Source organism: Nannospalax galili, unplaced genomic scaffold, assembly GCF_000622305.1.
Source record: "Nannospalax galili isolate Female #2095 unplaced genomic scaffold, S.galili_v1.0 scaffold2378, whole genome shotgun sequence".
NCBI classification, from domain to species: domain Eukaryota; kingdom Metazoa; phylum Chordata; class Mammalia; order Rodentia; family Spalacidae; genus Nannospalax; species Nannospalax galili.
In genome coordinates, this window is record NW_008340540.1 from 71,346 (window position 1) to 89,833 (window position 18,488).

The 18,488-nt window shown below is 43.8% G+C and overlaps 1 protein-coding gene across 2 annotated transcripts in view; it reads right to left on the reverse strand.

Annotated features, from left to right (window-relative positions):
• Cse1l (chromosome segregation 1 like) overlaps positions 1 to 16,188 on the reverse strand; it is a 44,210-nt gene extending 28,022 nt beyond the window's left edge. Inside the window, exons 1-4 of one of the 2 annotated variants that reach the window (XM_029564727.1) lie at positions 16,037 to 16,182; positions 9,225 to 9,318; positions 8,646 to 8,741; positions 2,315 to 2,457 (exon numbers count right to left, since the gene is read on the reverse strand). In XM_029564727.1, coding sequence (XP_029420587.1) covers positions 2,315 to 2,457; positions 8,646 to 8,730 — 228 coding nt within the window. In that variant the 5' untranslated portion in view covers positions 8,731 to 8,741; positions 9,225 to 9,318; positions 16,037 to 16,182. Of the gene's footprint in view, positions 1 to 2,314; positions 2,458 to 8,645; positions 8,742 to 9,224; positions 9,319 to 16,036 lie in introns of both variants that reach the window. The other variant, XM_008835573.3, reaches the window with a different exon arrangement.
• Between the last annotated feature and the right edge of the window lie 2,300 nt (positions 16,189 to 18,488).

An 18,488-nucleotide genomic window follows, 5' to 3' on the forward strand; every position in this document is an offset into this window, starting at 1 on the left:
ATCCCCAGTACCACATACATTAGGCATGGTGGTGCACACCTGTAATCCCAGCTCTTGGGAAGTAGAGGCAGAAGTGCCAGGAGCTACATAGTAAATTTTAAGCCCACCTGGACTGTACAATACCGTGTCTGAAAAAAATAACAAAAAAAAAAAACAAGGGCTATATAGTGAAATCTTTGTCTCAAAACAACGAAAAGCAGAAACAACTAAATAAAAGAATTTGAGTTTTAGGGTGTGGGTATATTCTGGAAAAATACTTGCTAAGACTACATGAAACCCTGGGTTTGATCGCTAGCACCACCAAAAGAGAAAGACTTCAGTTATTTATGTAAATTAATCAGAACATGTAGTTAAAATCTTTATAGCTATATACTACCTAATCGTAGTCATCTTTCAAAGCTTGAACCTCTTACCTTTAAGTCAAAGATGAAAATTTCTTGACCCCATGTGACTGCATTTAGGGGTATAACTAAAGAAAGTATAAGCCTCGATGTTTTCATGCCTACGTTTTTATTTATTTTTACATTTATTTATTATGTGTTTGTGTGTGTATGCACATGCTTATGTGTAGGGGTACACTTGTGTTGAGGCCAAAGGACAACTTGTGGATGTCAGCTCTTTCTTTCTACTCCGTGGGTTCCAGGTTGTCAGGCTTGACAGCAAGCTATTTAAGCCAGGGCCATCTTAATGTTTCAATGTATCAAGACAGAGATAACCACTTGGGATGCCAAGGAAGGAGCACTGCTCATGAGTTTGAGGACCACGTGGGCTACAGAGTGAGACTCTGATTCAAAATCCCTCCTACCTGTCCACCCAACATAAAAAAAGAGGTTCTCACGCCTACAAATGGAGAGATGGACTTTCCTAAGATTTACAGTCATTTCTTTACCACATACAGCAATACTTAACCAATAATACAAGCTGTAAGACAATACTTTTATATTTTTATTATATGTATTTGAGTGTTATGCCTGGATGTATGTAAGTGCACCCATGTGGTGCAGTGCCTGTAGAGGACAGATGAGGGTATTGGATCTCCTGGAACTAGAGTTTCAGACAGTTGTTAGCTGCCATGTGGGTACTGGGATTTGAACCTGGATCTTCTGCAAGAGCAGCCAGTGTTCTTAACCACTGAATCATCTCTCCAGACCCAGACAATACTTTAAAGTCAGTTCTCTCCTTTCACCACATGGGTCCTGGGGATTGAACTCAGGCTATCCAGTTTGGTAGCAAGTACCTTTAACTACCAAGCCAACTCTCTGGCCCATACTTATTATTCTAATAACTTTTATGTGATCAATCAGAAAGATTCTAAATAAATATTTGAGCTTTTAAAAAAATAACTATCTTTTAACACATTGAGTTCCAGGCCAGTCAGGCCTACACAGTGAGATCCTGCCTCAAAAACAAACAGCTGGGAGTGGTGGTACAAGCCATTAATCCCAGCACTGGGGAGGCAGAGGCAGGTGGATCTCTGTGAGTTCAAGGCCAGCCTGGTCTACATGATAAGTTCCAGAGTTCCAGGCCAGATGGGGCTACAGGGAGACCCTGCCTCAAAAAAAAAAAAACAAGTTAATTACTTTGAATTTTACTCTTTTTGAGATGGGATTTCACTGTGCTGCCCAAACTGTCCATGACCCTGCTACCAAAGTCAGGACTAAAGAAATCATCAAAAGCTGGGTGTGGTGGCGCATGCCTTTCGTCCTAGCACTTGGGAGGCAGAGGCAGGCAGATCTCTGTGAGTTCAAGGCCAGCCTCATCTACAAAGTAAATTCCAGGCCAGCCGGGGCTACAGGGAAACGCTGTCTCAAAAAGACAAAACAAAACAAAGAAAAAAAACAAAAAACCATCAAGGGGCTGGAGAGATGGCTCAGCAATTAAGAATACTGCTTGTTCTTGCAGAAGACCCATGTTTGAATCCCAGCACCCACATGGCAGCTAATAACTGTCCGTAACTTCAGTCCCAGGGGTTCTGACAGCCTCTCTGACCTCTGCGGACACTGCATGACACCGGTGCACTTACCTACATGCAGGCAACACACGCATACACATAAAATAAAAATAATTAAAAAAAAGAAACCATCAAATATGCCCATCTTAAATCACTTTAATTATTCACTTAGACTGTCTTCCCATAGGAGGTCTCTAGGTCTCTCTTCACTTTGGCAACCTGAGTTGGCAAGTTGCAGCATGTGGAATTCAAATTAAAGAACAGGAGTTTTGGTAAAGGGACTGATTTATCATTAATTTGCCATCTGGTATATAAACCATATAAGCATACAGGGCACTAATTATATATTCCCCAAATACTCACAATTCTCCAGTTCCTCTTAATATAGTTCTTGAAGGTCACTGAAGCACATACTTTGATGACATTGTCCTGAGACTTCTCCAGTAATGTTAAAAGCAACAGTGGGTAATTCTGATTTCCTTCTACAGATTCCAGAAATTTCTCAGCTGTTGAAGAATTTTCATGTTAGAGGACTGTTACAATCAAAATATTTCTACTCCATTTTCATAAAGAACTATTCTATCTTTAAATATTCAAAAAAGAGGGGCTGGAGAGATGGCTCAGCGATTAAGAACATTGGTGGTTCTTGCAGAAGACCCGGGTTTGAATCCCAGCACCCACATGGCAGCTAACTGTAACTCCAGTCCCAGGGGATCCGACACCCTCTTCTGACCTCCACAGGCATTGCACGACTTGGGTGCACTTACCGACATGAAGGCAATACATGCATACACATAAAATAAAAATAATAAAAATTTTTAAAAGATTCAAAAAAGAAAAAAAGAGAGAAGGAGGAAGGGAGGAAGGGAGGGAAGAGATTAGGATGCTTTTGTCTAAAGAGCCTCACTTGTTTTATCTATTAGTTTCTCTATATATAAAATGTTCAGTGAAATTTACATAATACTTCAGTTCTCAAATCACCTTACCATCTGTTAATTCACCCAATTCTCACCATCTATGAAATGGCCTGCTCAAATGATTCCCCCATCTGAAGATGCTGCTTCCCAGGAGTAAGAGTAGATGTTAGGATACAAGTTAAATATTTGTCCTCATTTTAGAAAGGATTAGTAGCAACATGAATGAGTTCATTCATGTGAATATATATTACTAACCATGAGGTAAGGTATCACTATCACCCATAAAGGCTGGTAGTGTGAGCTCATCTAAGATCACACAACTATGAAGCTCCCATCAAGTGCAAGGTGTTTTAGTCTAGTCCTCACTCATCAGATCAAACCAAAGCTGTCCAGAATACCAGCAGTGAACTTATACCAAAAACTTACCAGCATACTTTCAAAGCAGTATTACACTCAAGGATAAATTTCCTGCTTTCCAAGTCACAAGAAAAGTGGTATAGTATTTCTTTTAATTTCCTTCTTCATTTTCCCCTCAATCTCACTTTATTCCCCAGACTGCTGTTGAACTGAACATAAGTGACCTGCCTGTCTCAGTCTGCTAAGAGCTAGGACTTCAGACCCATGCCCACCATGCTTGGTCATTTTTCCTAATTTAAGTTTCAAGATATCTATTTTAACATTTCAATATTTTTGAAAAGGTCTAGCACTAGTGTGCTTTATTTTTTAGAATTTACTACTTAAGCTGGGTGTGTTGGCACACACCTTTAGTCCCAGCACTCAGGAGTCAGAGCCAGGCTCACTACATAGCCAAAGATGACTATGCATGTCTGATCATCCTGCCTCACCCTCCCAAAAGCTGGAATTATAGGTATGCACTACCATGTCTGATTTATTCAGTGAGGGATCAAACCTCCAGCTTCAAACATGCTAGGCAAGCACTCTCCCAACAGAGCTTTATCTTCAGCAATGAAGCATTCTTCTCACAAGCTTGTCAATTCTTTTCTATGTTAACTTCCATCAATTTACAGAATATCTGTACTGACAGCCAGTAAGATGGCTTAGCAGATAAAGGTGCTTGTACAAGCCTGATTACCTGAGCTCTATCCCTAGAAGCCACAAAAAGGTGGAAGGAAAACAAACTCCACAAAGTTGTGCTCTAACTGGTATATACACTGTAGAACACCTGCCCCCAAACATGTTTACTGACATGTTTCTGCATAGTCCCAAGGAGCTTCAAAGTCTTCTGAGCTGGGAGATGGTACAGTTAGTATGAAAGCAAGGCATAAGGACCTGAGTTCCAATCCCCAGCATCCATGTAAACAGTTAATCATGGGTGTGCCCTCCTGTAGTCCCAGCTAATGGAAGAGCTCCAGGTTCAATGTCCCAGGTTCAATGAAGAGACTGCCTCAAAAAGTGGAGACTGACTAAAGAAGAAATTTGATGTTGACCTCTGGCCTCCATGAAAACATACGTGCACTCAAATACATATGCACACACTTAAACAAGTATACACACAGAAGTCTTCCAATTCATCCATATAACCATTACATCTCAATAATCAAGTGAGCACAGTGACACTTTTAAGTTGAGATAGATCTAATACCCAATTTCTGTCTAGATCTCTTCATAAACATGTAGGCCTGACAGATGGCTCAGTGTTTAAAAGCACTGGATACTCTTTCGAAGAGGACCAGGGTTCAGTTCCTACAACCACATGGCAGCTAACAATCATCTATAATTTCACTTCTAGGGAACCTGACACCCACTTCTGGCCTTTGTGAGCATTTCACACATGTGATATACTTACATACATGTAAACAAACACTCATACACATAAAAATAAAATAATTTTTTTTTTTTGGTCATTTTGAGACAGGGTCTCGCTATAGCCCCAGCTATCCTGGATTCATCATGGAAACCAGGCTGGCCTCCAACTCACAGAGATCCGCCTGCCTCTGCCTCCTGAGTGCTGGGATTAAAGGGGTGAGCCACCACGCCCGGCAACAAAATAATTTAAAAAAAATTAAAAATGTAGAATGTCAGGCCAGGCGTGGTGGCGCACGCCTTTGATCCCAGCACTAGGGAGGCATAGGCAGGCGGATCTCTGTGAGTTCGAGGCCAGCCTGGTCTACATAATGAGTTCCAGGACAGCTGGGGCTACAGGGAGACCCTGTCTCAAAAAGACCAAAAAAAAAAAAGAATGTCTAGCATATGTAGGACCTTGGGTTCCATCACTAGCACCAAAAAGAAAGAAAAGCATGGAACTGGACAGATGACCCAGTGGCTAAGAGCACTAGCTACTCTTGCAGAGGACCCACATTTGGTTCCTAGCTCTCATGTGGTAGCTTCCAGAGGATCTGACACATTCTTCTGGCCTCTGTAGGCACTGCACTCACATGGTATGCATATATACATACAGGTAAAACATGCATACACATAAAAGTAAATCAAAGAGAAAGAGAGAGAGAGAGAGACAGAGACAGAGACAGAGACAATACACACAGACTGACTTTGAAGTTAGTCTCACATCAGTCTGAGAAATCTGCTTCCCAGAAACACTCATTTTCTACATTCTATTCTGGGGTCACAAAGCACCTTCAGTTTTTTTTTTTGTTTTTTTTTTTTTTGGTTTTTTTGAGACAGGGCCTCCCTGCAGCCCCAGCTGGCCTGGAACTCACAGAGATCCGCCTGCCTCTGCCTCCCGAGTGCTGGGATTAAAGGCGTGCGCCACCACGCCCAGCTTATTTATTATTTTTATGTGTATGTGTGTATTGCCTGCATGTAGGTAAGTGTACACATATCATGCAGTGCCTACGGAGGACAGAAGAGGTTGTCAGATCCCCTGGAACTGGAGTTATGGACAGTTGTTTGCTGCCATGTGGGGGCCGGGTCTTCTGCAAGAACAGCCAGTGTTCTTAACCGCTGAGCCATCTCTCCAGCCCTAGCACCTTCACTTTTTAACAAGACACTTCAAAAATAAACCTTAATAGTGTTAGCATAGGCTTTCTGTGAAATTCTAAGATTAATTAACTTTCCTTTATCCATGTGTACATCACCTCTGTAAGCACTAACAGCAACCTCAGTGTGACCTCTCAGAAATAACAGACTAGCCAGGAAATGCTCTGGTGGCAAAGTGTTTGCCACCAAGCACGAAAACCTGAGTCCCATCACCAGCACTCACATAAAAACTAGGTATAGTAGAGTGTGGTTATAATCTGGTGCTATTTAAGTAAAGTCAGGAGATCCCTAGGGCTTGCTGTCCAGCCAGTCTAACCAAATTGGTGAGTTCCAAGTTCAGATACTCTGTCTAAAAAAATACTATACAGAGGGGTTGGAGACATGGCTCAGCAGTTAAAGAGTACTGGTTGTTTTTGCAGAGGACCCAGGTCCAGCTCCCAGGACCTCCCATGTGCCGCTAACTCCACTTCCAGGGTGTCCAACACCCTCTTCTGGCTTCCTCCAGCAGCAGGTACGCATACATACATGTAAGGCAAAACACTCATACACATAAAATAAATAAAAATTGCCAGGCATGGTGGTGCATGCCTTTAATCCCAGTACTCGGGAGGCAGACACAGGTGGATCTCTGTGAGACCATGGCCAGCCTACTCTACATAGTGAGTTCCAGGCCAGTCTGGGCTGAAGGGAGACTCTGTCTCACAAAGACAAAATAAATAAATAAATAAAATTAATTAAATAATTTTTTTTAATTTTTATTTATTATTTTTATTTTACATGTATGCATCTATTGCCTACATGTAGGTAAGTGCACCCATGTCGTGCAATGCCTGCAAAGGTCAGAAGAAGCTGTCAGATCCCCTGGAACTGGAGTTATGGACAGTTGTTCCCTGCCATGTGGAGGCCGGGTCTTCTGCAAGAACAACCAGTGTTCTTAACGGCTGAGCTATCTCTCCAGCCCCTAATTAATTTTTAAAATCATGGGAGGCCAAATGGGGATACACATACACACATACACACATTTCTGGTTCACACAGATTATAACATCAAAAATCATTGACTTCTGGCTCCACATGCACATAAACACACAACACATACACACACCCCAACCCATCCAACATTGACCTCTGGCTTCCACATGCACATATATACACACCACATACACACACTCACTCACACTCAACCCACCCAACACTGACCCCTGGCTTTCTACATGCATAGATACACACACCACACACACACACCACACACACACACACACACACACACACACACACACACACACACACACATTATATAGAATGAAGGGTAATGAAGAGGAAGATAACTGGGAGATATGCTCAAATCATTTTATACTTGCTTGAAAATAGTCTTATGTGGAGCTGGAGAGATGGCTCAGTGGTTAAGAGAGTACTGACTGCTCTTGCAGAGGACCTGGGTTAGAATCCCAGAACCCACATGGTAGCTACCAACTGTCCATAACTCCAGAGATCTGGACACTGTCTTCTGACCTCTGAGGGCACTACACAAGATGGGCGTACTTACACACATGCAGGCAATACACTCATACACATAAAATAAAAATAAATAAAATTTAAAAAGAAAATATCCTTACATAACCCTGTATCATAATTACAAGAACCATACAGACTTTTCTAGAATAGGATGGGACTAGAGAGTAACTCAGCAATTCTGGGTCATGGATTTGTTAACCTAGTGCATTCTGCTGGGGGGTGGAGGCCAGAGAGAAAGGGAGGGGGGGGGAGGGGGGAAGAGAAAGAGAGAGAGAGAACCATCAACATATCCAGGAGTCTATTTATTATACACAATCTCTCTCTTCATGTCTCCAGTGTTTGTATCTTTAGATGCGAATGTGTTCCATTAGTATGGGATTATTAAATTCTGAAGAAACAGGTTAGGAGCATTTTTGGTTCACAGATTATAACACCAAAAATCATCAAGTGACTGCTCACAAGACCTATGGCACCCCTAGAAGTAGCATTTGATTTGCACTGTTAAAAATTATTTTGAAGCTGCTTGCCACAGTTTAAAAATGAGGGTACTTAACACTGATATCCTTATTTTTCTTTTTTTTCTTTCTTAACTGCTGAGCCATCTCTCCAGCCCCAATATATTTATTTTTCAAGCAAAGTTGGAAATCTGATCCTCATAAAACTAACTTACATCCCCCCAGAGTTACACAATTATTTGCCCCTTAATGAGCGCATGTATTCCCACTTGGCCAGACTCCCTCATTTCTCTTCACTTCTGACTCTGAGCATCCAAGGTTGAGATTATGCATTTAAAAGTTTCAAGTGGAAACTAGTCAAACTTTGGAAAGAAAAATATAGAAATGCTAGTTCTTAGTATTAATTAAATCAAAACTACCAGGAGAATAAAGCATTTCTGATTACTTGATTTTATTCAGTTAATCACTCTGGAGGAATCACTCTTAACCTCCATGCCCTACTTGCTATTCTTAAAGTCCACAAGCTTTAAATGAAATTTTCAGAAAGTTCATAAGCCAAAGCTTTCTAAACATACTGGTAATTTTATCCCTAAATTACTAGATGTCAAGTAAGATGAATTTACCAAAAACACTCCACCAAGTGTTGTAGCTGCTGTAAGCGGCAGACCACAAACTACAAACACGCTGTTCCAGGGGAACTGACAGCCTCTTCTGTCTTCCGTGGGCACTGTACGACACGGGTGCACTTACCTACATGCAGGCAATACACTCATACACATAAAATAAAAATAATAAAATATTTTTAAAAAAGAATGAATTAACCAGAAAACAGCATTTTTATTGTCTTTACCTGGACGTCTGATGGCAGGATCAGGATCAAGGGTTTTCTTCAAATATTCTGTTAGTGTTTGCAAATTTGCATCACTGAGCTCCATTGTTTATGAATCTAAAATTAAAAAATGGAGTTTGGATAATTAGTCACAGAGACATAGTTACATATGAATCTTTTTGTTACTGTGTTTTGCTTTTGAGATAGACTCTCACTGTATAGCCATGGGGTGGCATGGAACTCTAGCCAGATCAGGATGGCTTTAAACTTGTTGTAAGCCTGCCTCTGCTTCTCAAGTACTGAGATTACAATCATGTGCTAGCACCCCCAAATATGAATCCTTTTATATTAGAATCTTCTCTCTCAAGCCATGCATTTGGATCCGTGTTATCTCCCAACTGTTGGGATTATAAACACATGCTGCTCAGCTTTTTGCTATGTTTTTGATACTGGCTAGAAGTCTCTCAGTAGAGACAGAAGTTCAGAGCAGTTAAAACAAATAAGAAAAACAAAAGAAACAACCAACAAAAGGGCAAATACAAACATCTATAACTTCAAAAAGACAGGCATAAAATGAATGCCCCATGTGATGGCACACACCTTTAATCCCAGTCCTCAGGAGACACAGGCAGGTGAATTTCTGACCAGCTTGGACTACACAGTGACTTCTAGGCAGGCAGGGACTAGGGAGACCCTGTCAAACAAACAACAAAGATGGGCACAGGAAAAACAAAGTAACCAATAAATTTATGTGCTTTAAAATACTAGGGAAAATAAAAAGACAGTTAAAAAAAAAAGGAGGAAGTCAGGCATGGTAGCCCACATCTTAAATCCCAGTACTAGGGAAGGCAGAAGGAGACCCTATTTTAAAAAAAAAGGAAAAAAAAGAAAATGACACATTCCAAGGGACAGCTAACCTGGTTTGTGGTCTGTTTTTGTCTGGTTCATAAAAAATAATGCTATTAAAAGTGAGTTACATTTTTTTGTTTTTTTTTTTTTTTGAGACAGAGTCTCCCAGCTGACCTGTAACTTGCTATTTAAACCAGGCTGGCCTCAATCTCAGAGATCTGCTTGGCTCTGCCTCCTGGTGCTGGGATTAAAGGCATGTGCCATCATAACTACCTGAAAACCATTTTCATAAAAAAAATTTATTATGTTTTTAATTTAAAAAAAATTTTTTTTCTTCTTTTTCGGAGCTGAGGACTGAACCCAGGGCCTTGCGCTTGCTAGGCAAGCACTCTACCACTGAGCTAAATCCCCAACCCCAATTTTAAAAAAATTTTTGTGTATGAGTGTTATGCCTACATGTAGGTAAGTGCACCCCTGCTGTGCAAAACCGAGGAGGACAGAAGAGACCGTCAGAGCCCCTGGAACTGGAGTTACGAACAGTTGTTAGCTGCCATGTGGGTGTTGGGATTCGAACCCGGGTCTTCTGCAAGAACAGTCAAGTGTTCTCAACCACTGAGCCATCTCTCCAGCCCCAAATCATTTTTTTAAAGCTTAAACAAAACTAAAACCTCAGGATGTGGCAGAGCATACCTATAATTCTAGCACTCAGAAAGCTGAGGCAGGACTATCTGGATCTTAAGAGTTTTAGGTCTACCTGGGCACTAGACCAAACGAGTCACGTCCCTAGCTCCCAATATTTTTTTATTTTTTACTCTGAGACAGGGTCTCAATAAACTGTCAAGGAAGATTTTGAACTTGCCTCCTGATTCAATCTCCAGAACAGCTGGGAGACAAGACACAAACTGAAATGCCAAGTACAGACTTGCAATCCCTTTCTACGGCCTAGGAATCCACAAAAATGTAAAAACTGAAAAGGCTTTTTTCCTTATAAGCATACAGCAAACTCATTTGGCAACAAACTCTGACCTCAGGGCTGGTGAGATGGCTTGGAGGGTAGAAGCACCCACTGACCTAAGTTCCATTACTAGGACTCAAGGTGGAAGGCAAACCAACTCAAGTTGTCCTCTGATCGCCACAGACTGCATCATGGAACATGTGTGTCCACACACATACACAAATAAATAAATGTAATAATAAAAATAATTTAACCTGGGCATGGTGGCACACCCTTTAATCCCAGAAACATGGGAGGCAGAGGCAGGAGAATCTCTGAATTCCAGGCTAGCTCTGGTCTACATACTGAGTGCTCGGCCAGGCAAGATGCATATTGAGACCATGTCTCAAAATAAATCATGAAATTTTTTTTTCTAAATTTGGTCAGAACTGCCTGAGGCTATAAGTTGTTTTTAAATATAATTTAGTGTACATATTTGTTTCCCTAAAGAAATTATGTATCGGAGGCAGGCAAGATAGCTTACTGGGGCACTTGCCACAAAGCCTGAGTTTGATCCCTGGAACCCAAATGTTCAAAGAGGAAGTCTCCCCCACAAGTTGCCCTCTACCTTCTACACAAGCATTGCAGCACCCCGCCCCGCCCCCCCCGCAATAAATAAATGAATAGTTAAAAAAGAAAATGCCTGCTTGCAAAGTGCTACCTCAGGTATGTGGTGTAATCTACAGGAGGTTTAAAAAAATTTTTTGAGCTGGACACAGTGATGCATGCCTTTGATCCCAGCACTTGGGAGGCAGAGGCAGGAGATCTCTGTGAGGCCAGCCTGGTCTAACTTAGTGAGTCACAGGACAGCTAGGGCTACAGGGAGACCCTGTCCTCAAAAAAAAAAAAAAAAAAAAGCCCAAAACAACAACAAAAATCTGAACTCAGAAGAACTTTTGTCCTCTGGAATAGAAATGACAAATGCACCCGACCCAACCACCTGGAGGCAAAGATAAAAGCTACTGCAACTGGAGGCCACCCAGGATTTCTTAGGACCAAATTCTGAGTCAATGAAGAATGGGGACCCAGCTCACATGAAAACAGCAAAGAGACGGAGATATGATGTGGGAAAGAGTGGACCAGGAAACTGACATTAGATTATCGTTTCCTCAGAACTGGCTGAACTGTTCTAGAACTTAAGTGTACAAATAAGAAGCCACTAAAATTTTAAAGAAAGCAGAGTGCGGAACTTTGAGCTGGTAAAGGTTTACAGAATGGAGCTGGGGAGAACTGTTCAGATACCATTTTTTAAAAACTTTATTATTTTAAATTTTTGAGTATAAGGGTATTGCTTGCATGTATGTAAGTGCACCTATATCACATCAAAGTCTAGATGTCAGAAGAGGGTGTTCAATCCCCTGGAACTGGAGTTACAGTTTAACTGCCATGTGGGTGCTGGGAATCGAACCTGGGTCCTCTGCATAGTAGTCAGAGCTCTTAACTGCTGAGCCATCTCACTAGCCCCCCAAAACAGACACCATTTTTAAAAGGATGAAGTCATATATAGGAACCAGACACACAGAGCTAGATGATTTATACACTACGTCAGTTATTACAAACAAAAGTCTTATATGTAACTCAGTGGCTAAGTTACTTGCTTCCAAGACACACATGGTTAATAAAGACAGGTCACTTTCAAGTCTGACTGACTTTCACAACTCTACCCTTTGTCTATTCCCAAGGCAGTCTCTAAACGCACAAGGCAGGGCAGGACTGGAGAACACAATAGAAAGGTTGAAGTCAAAAACATGGTGGTGCACAGGATGTGGTGGCCCATACCTTTGATCCCAGCATTTGGGTGACAGAGGCAGAAAGGGCAGAAAGGTGTCTGTGAGTTCAAGGTCAGCCTGGTCTACATAGCAAGTTCCAGGCCAGCTGAAAAAAAACCCCGTTCAAAAAAAAAAAAAAAAAAAAAAAAAAAAAAAAAAAACCCTAAAACTTTCAGCTATGTTTTGTTTTGACAAAGTCTCATGCTGTAGCCCAGGCTGGCCTTCAACTTGCAACAATCCTCCTGCTTAGCCTAAATGCTGGGATTAAAGCCATAAACTACCACAGCCAGCTAAACTTTCATCTTTACACACAACGCTCTCTAACCCCTGGCATCTGCTTGCTCCCTCTCAGCAGTCAGAAACCAGGACTTTCTAAGAACTTATCTCTTCTTTAAATTATCCCAATTCTCCTTACTGCAGTCCTTTCCCTTGGTTAGAAAAGGGTTTTATCACAAGGAAAGTTAACAGACTGAGTTCAATAATAGATCCTACCACCTGTCTTTTCACACCTAACCAGAGAGTACATGCTACAGGGGAGTATCAAGTCCTACTTAACACAATTTACTGATGCAACAATACCTTCACTGCCATTTTTGTATCAAAAGTTTGGAATGCTACAGATCACACCCTTCATCCCTTTGGAGATTCACAATATACAGCATCTTGAAGGCTTCAAGAATTCAGGCCAGGTGTGGTGGCGCTCTCCTTTAATTCCAGCACTCGGGAGGCAGAGGCAGGCGGATCTCTGTTAGTTTAGAAGGCCAGCCTGGTCTACAGAGCGAGTTCCAAGCTAGCTGGGGATACAGGGAGACCTTGTCTCAAAAATACCAAAAAAAAAAAAAAAAAAAAGGGGGGGGGGTGTGCTTCAAGATTTCAAAGCTATCAGTTTACTTTAATCCAGAGTTTTTCCCACTATCAGGCCACAGAATCCCTTTTCTGTGGAACACATTTTGGAAAGTGGTGATTTAGTCAATTCATTTAACTATACATTCTGGGTACGAAAAAATGCATATGTTACAAAATAATGAGAATCTGTTGCTGCCAAGGAAAATCGTTTACATCAGTTATCTGCAGTGGGCCTGGTCTTTCTTTGCCACGCACAAATGTATTCTACCTTTGGGAATTCATGCAAGGCAAGGGCATGTATTGATAGAGATCACTGAGACTTATTTAGTTGGATTTAAGTGCACTCCTCAGTAAAACTGCATTTCCCTATGTTAATTATATTTCTCCATCACTTGCATGTTTTTCATTCTCATTTATTTTTATTTTATGTGGGAGTGTTCTGCCTATATGTATGTAAGTGCACCTGTGTTGTGCAAAGCCCAGAGGCCAGAAGAGGGCATTGGATCCCCTGGAACTGGAGTTACAGATGGCTGTTAGCTGCCATGTGGGTGGGTGCTGGGAATTAAAACTGGGTCCTTTGCGAGAGCAGCCAGTACTCTTAACCACTGAGCCATCTCTCCAGGCTACTTGCATGCTATTCAACTAAAATTTCTTAGATTGCTCACAATTACTTGTATTAAAAATCCAGGAGCTGGGGCTTGAGATGGCTCAGTGGTTAAGAGCACTTGCTTCTCTGCAGAGGACCTAAGCCTGGTTCTCAGCACTCATAATGGGCAGCTCACAACCACCTGCAATTTCAGTTCTAAGGGCTCCAACACCACCTTGTGGCCTCCACTGGCACCCCTACACATAGGGCATTCATTCACAAAGACAGACACAAATACACATTAAAAAATAATAATAATAAAGCTGGGAGAGGTGGTACACGCCTTTAGTCCCAGCACTCAGGAGGCAGAGGCAGGTGATTCTCTGTTGAGTTCAAGGCCAGCATGGTCTACAAAGCAAGTTCTGGGCCAGTTGGGCTACAGGGAGACTGTCTCAAAAAAAGAAAAAGAAAAAAAAAAAAAAAGAAAAAAAGATGGGCATGGTGGTTGTACGCCTTTAATCTCAGCGCTCAGGAGGCAGAGACAGGTGGCTCTGTGAGATTGAGGCCAGCCTGGTCTATGTAGTGAGTTCAAGGCCGGCTGGGGATACCAGGAGACCTTGTCTCAAAAAGAGAAAAAAATTGCAGTCTCTATTCCCTCTACCTGGAATGTTCGTTCTGTCTCCCTGGTTTTTCCTGGACAGTCCTGCTCAAATGTCACTTTCAGAGAAACCATCTCCATCTGTCACACCATTCTGTCATGTCATTAGTGCCCCTCCACTAGAATACAGGCTCCCCAAGGGGGGGGGTGTATTTTTTGTTTCTTCACTGTATTCCCAGAGATTAAGTAGATGTCATGAAGTTGTAACAAATCAATTCCACAAGTAGAGCACTACTCACCCACCCACCTATTCCTGTGTAGGAAGTGATTTCCCCAAATCCCAGTCCTCAACTAGAAGAAATCAAAGCAGCTAAGATCCAGAAAAAAGTTATTTGTACTGATGAAAAGAAAGCATTGGGTGTGGTAGCCCACACTTGTAGAAAAAAATGGGAGAATTTGAGGCCAGCCTGGATTAGAGTTGAGGCTAGCCTGAGCTTCATGAGATCTTGTCTCAATCAATCAAAGACACGGGTCAGTGGAGAGACTTAGGTACATGTAAGAACCTCAAGAGTTATTCCTCCTGAAGATTTAGAGACAGTCAAGAAAGGTCCCCCCATGGGCCATGGGAGCTGAAGACAAAAAGAACATTGGTGGAATCCAAGAGTAAAGAGGAGACCCCCTTGACATCTCCATGAAAAGGTAACACTAGTGCACCCCACGTGTGGCACATGTGAGACATAGCAATAAAATACAGCAATAAATAAACAAGAAAGGTAAATCCTTGTCCTCGAAAAGCCTAGATCCTAGCAGTTGATAAAGACAAGAAACAAACAGCAAGCAATTACATAGACAGTAAACGTCGAGACCGTGGGCAGAGGAACTTGAAGGACAGAGAGCCAGGTCTGAAGCTGGCTGCTTCCAAGGACACAGAAAGGCAGGAGGAGCAAAGGATCTAAGGCAGGAACGGGTTTGGAATACTTAGGTCAGGCCGGCAAGGCTACGGTAGCTAAGGTGGGCGACAGTCAACCCAGGCGCCCCAAGCGAACAAGTCGGCAGGTCGCAGAGCAAGGCAACGAGGCAGACTGAGGTACTACCATCATTTCGCAAGTAGGGAAATGCAAGTCTGAGGTCACGGTAAGGATCTGGGTTCTATCCCGAGCACATTTAAAAGGCAAAGTTTCGCGGAGAGGCGATGACCCGCCCTGAATGACATTCCTAGGGAAAGACTGTGCAACGAGCCAAACCATGCAACTCCAAAGCCCGTGCGCCCCAAGAAGGGGGAAACCCCATCTGAATGTGCGTTTGTGTCCCGAGGCCCAAGTCCACCGCGCTGGAGGCAGAAGACCAGGGAAGCCAGAGCGGGGCCACCAGCACCCAGGATCCGCCGGCCAGGCTAGGCCAGGCCTCGCCGCACACCACTCACGCTATGGGGCCGGCGCGCAGAGAACGGACGCGCGGGCGCCACCAATCAGCAGCCGCCTCCTAGGCGGCGCGGCCAATTAGCGCGGCGCTGGGAGGGAAGGGGCGGGACCTGGGGCGGCTAGCGCTAGGCCGAGCCTCTAGCTGCCTCTCGCCCTACACAGACCTCTGAGCCGCCCAGCCCACCTAGGGCCTGAGGCAGCGACGAGGCGGCGAGCGGGAAAGCGCGTCCCGGGCGCGGCCTCAGGCGAAGGCCCGGACTCTGCTGCCCAGCGCTCGGAAGAGCCGAGAGCGCCTCGTCCCCTCCCTCCGCCCGGCCCCAACAGTCACCCGGTTAGCCGCGCGCCTCACCTCGTGGGGATACGGAGACGGAGGAGGGAATTCCAGGCGCGGGCTGCAGCCGGCACTACCCACTCCAAACGCTGCTCCGCCTCACATTCAAACCCCTGCAAAATGGCGCGGCCGTGAGGCGGCGGCCACAGCGCATGCGCGAGCGAGGCCGCGGCGCGGGGCGGGGCTATGAATGCCTTGGCCCCACCCAGACTGAGAGGACTAATCGGAACCACGCAGCTCGGAGGTGGCGTCAGAATTGACGCTGCCCTTTGGCTCAGGGCACTGGCTCGGGTTTTTAGGCTGAGGCAGTGACTTGCTGCGTGTCTCCCCTCGGGACTGTTGGACCGACTGTCCGTATATCAGAGAAAGGAAACTCCATCCCCTCATGGAGCATCTATTCTAAGAGGACCGGAATCAGCCAGTGATGAAGGATTTCAAGCAGGGCGCTACCTCAATTCCTAAAATGATAGCCACGCAAGCGTGAAGACCTATTATGTTCGGATCACCCAGCACCCATGTAAAAGCCATTCTGGGCCGCCCGACTGTAATCCCAGCGCTGGGGAGGCAGAGGCTAGAGGATCATCATCCTTGGGGTTTGCTGGCCAGCCAGTCTAGCTATTCATTCTGTGAGGTCCGAGTTCAAGGAGAACTCCTGCTTCCAAAAACAAAAGTGGAGAGCAATTGAAGACACCCTTGTCTTCTTACAGACACTCCATGCCAGTCACTGACCAACACACACACCACCACCACCAACCGCCACCACCAACCACCACCACCACCACCATCATCACCACCATCACACAACTTCAGAAACCTAAAAGGATTTCAAAAGCTAGATATGGTAGCACATGCCTATAATCTCAGCACTCGGGAGGCAGAGGAAGGAGGAGCATCATAAATTGAAGGCCAAATTGGTTTACATAGTGACTTTGAAGCCAGCAAGGGCTATGCAGAGAAATCCTCTCAAAAATTTTTCTTGCTGATGATGTAACAGGTGGTGACTTGGAAAGTAAGTGAATGATCAGGGAAGGCCCCCTGAACAAGAGAAAATGGAGCTTTCAAAAACACCAGTGGACTTCCCCTGCTAAAAAAATAAAAAACATGAGAAGAGGTGCTGGAGAGATGGCTCTGGCTCAGAGGTTAAGGGCACTTGCTGCTCTTGCAGAGGACCTGGGTTCTGTTCCCAGCACCCACATGGCAGCTAATAATCATCTGTAACTCCTCTTCTGGCCTCCAGTCTACTGGCATTGCATGACACTACTGTATTTAAATACATGCAGGCAAAACACCCATACACATAAAAAAAATTTTTAATGAAAACAAAAAACAGGAAATAGCTGTGTTACCATGAGCCTGGCAAGTTCTCAGGTCTTAGTGAAATGGCGTCAGCGAAGACCCTGGCTACATGAGACAGGCCTCAGCTGCCAGCTCAGCTGCCCACCTTCTGACTGTTCTTCCAGCTCCAAGCTTGCCCCACTTAACAGCACTGGCATTTGCTCCTCCCTCTGCCTGGAATGCTTTTCTAGATCCAATGACTGGCTTGTTCCCTGCATTCAGGTTGCATTGCAGTCACCAGAGATGCCTTCACCACCTGGAATTGTCCACTCCACCTTGACCCAACAGCACATTGTTTACACAGCTTAAAGATAGGATGCCTAAGTTAGCATGAGTTCTTTTAAAACAGGATCTCCCTGTAGTCCCAGCTGACCTAGAACTCAATATGTAGACCAGGCTGGCTTTAAACTCAGAGATCTGCCTGCCTCTACCTTCCAAGTGCTGGGACTAAAGCCGTGCGCCACTACATCTGGCCTAGTTGATAAATATTGTCAGTTCTGTTCCTCCAGAGAACCCTAATACATTGACAAGTCCATCTTTGTGGCTGTTAAAGCTCACTGGTAGAGTGCTTGCATAGTATGCATGAAGCCCTGGGTTTGATCCCTCCGGCACTGCATAAAAATCAAGCATGGTAACTCCAACAGTGGGTAGGTGGAGGCAGAAAGATCAGAAATTCAAGGTCATTCTTGGCTACATAGTAAGTTTAAGGCCAGACTGGGGTGTATGAGAGATCCTGTCTTAAAAGAAAGATTGGGAAAGCTGGGCGTGGTGGAGAGTGCATTTAATCCCAGCACTCAGGATGCAGAGGCAGGTGGATTGCTGTGAGTTTGACACCAGCCTGTTTACACAGCAAGTTCCAGGCTAGCTGGGGCTACAGGGAGACCCTGTCTTAAAAAGACCAGAAAAAAACATATGATACACTTACATATTTGCAGGCAAAATACTCATAAAAAACAAAGGGGCTGGTGAAGGCAAAGACTGGTGGCTCACACCTGTGCCTCAGCACTCTAAAGGCTAAGGCAGGAAAACTGACAAGTTTAATACCTATCTGGGCTACATAGAGAAATACAGGCCAGCCGGAGTTACAATGCAAAGACCCTATCCCAAAACAATAAAAGCAGGCATGGTGGTAAAG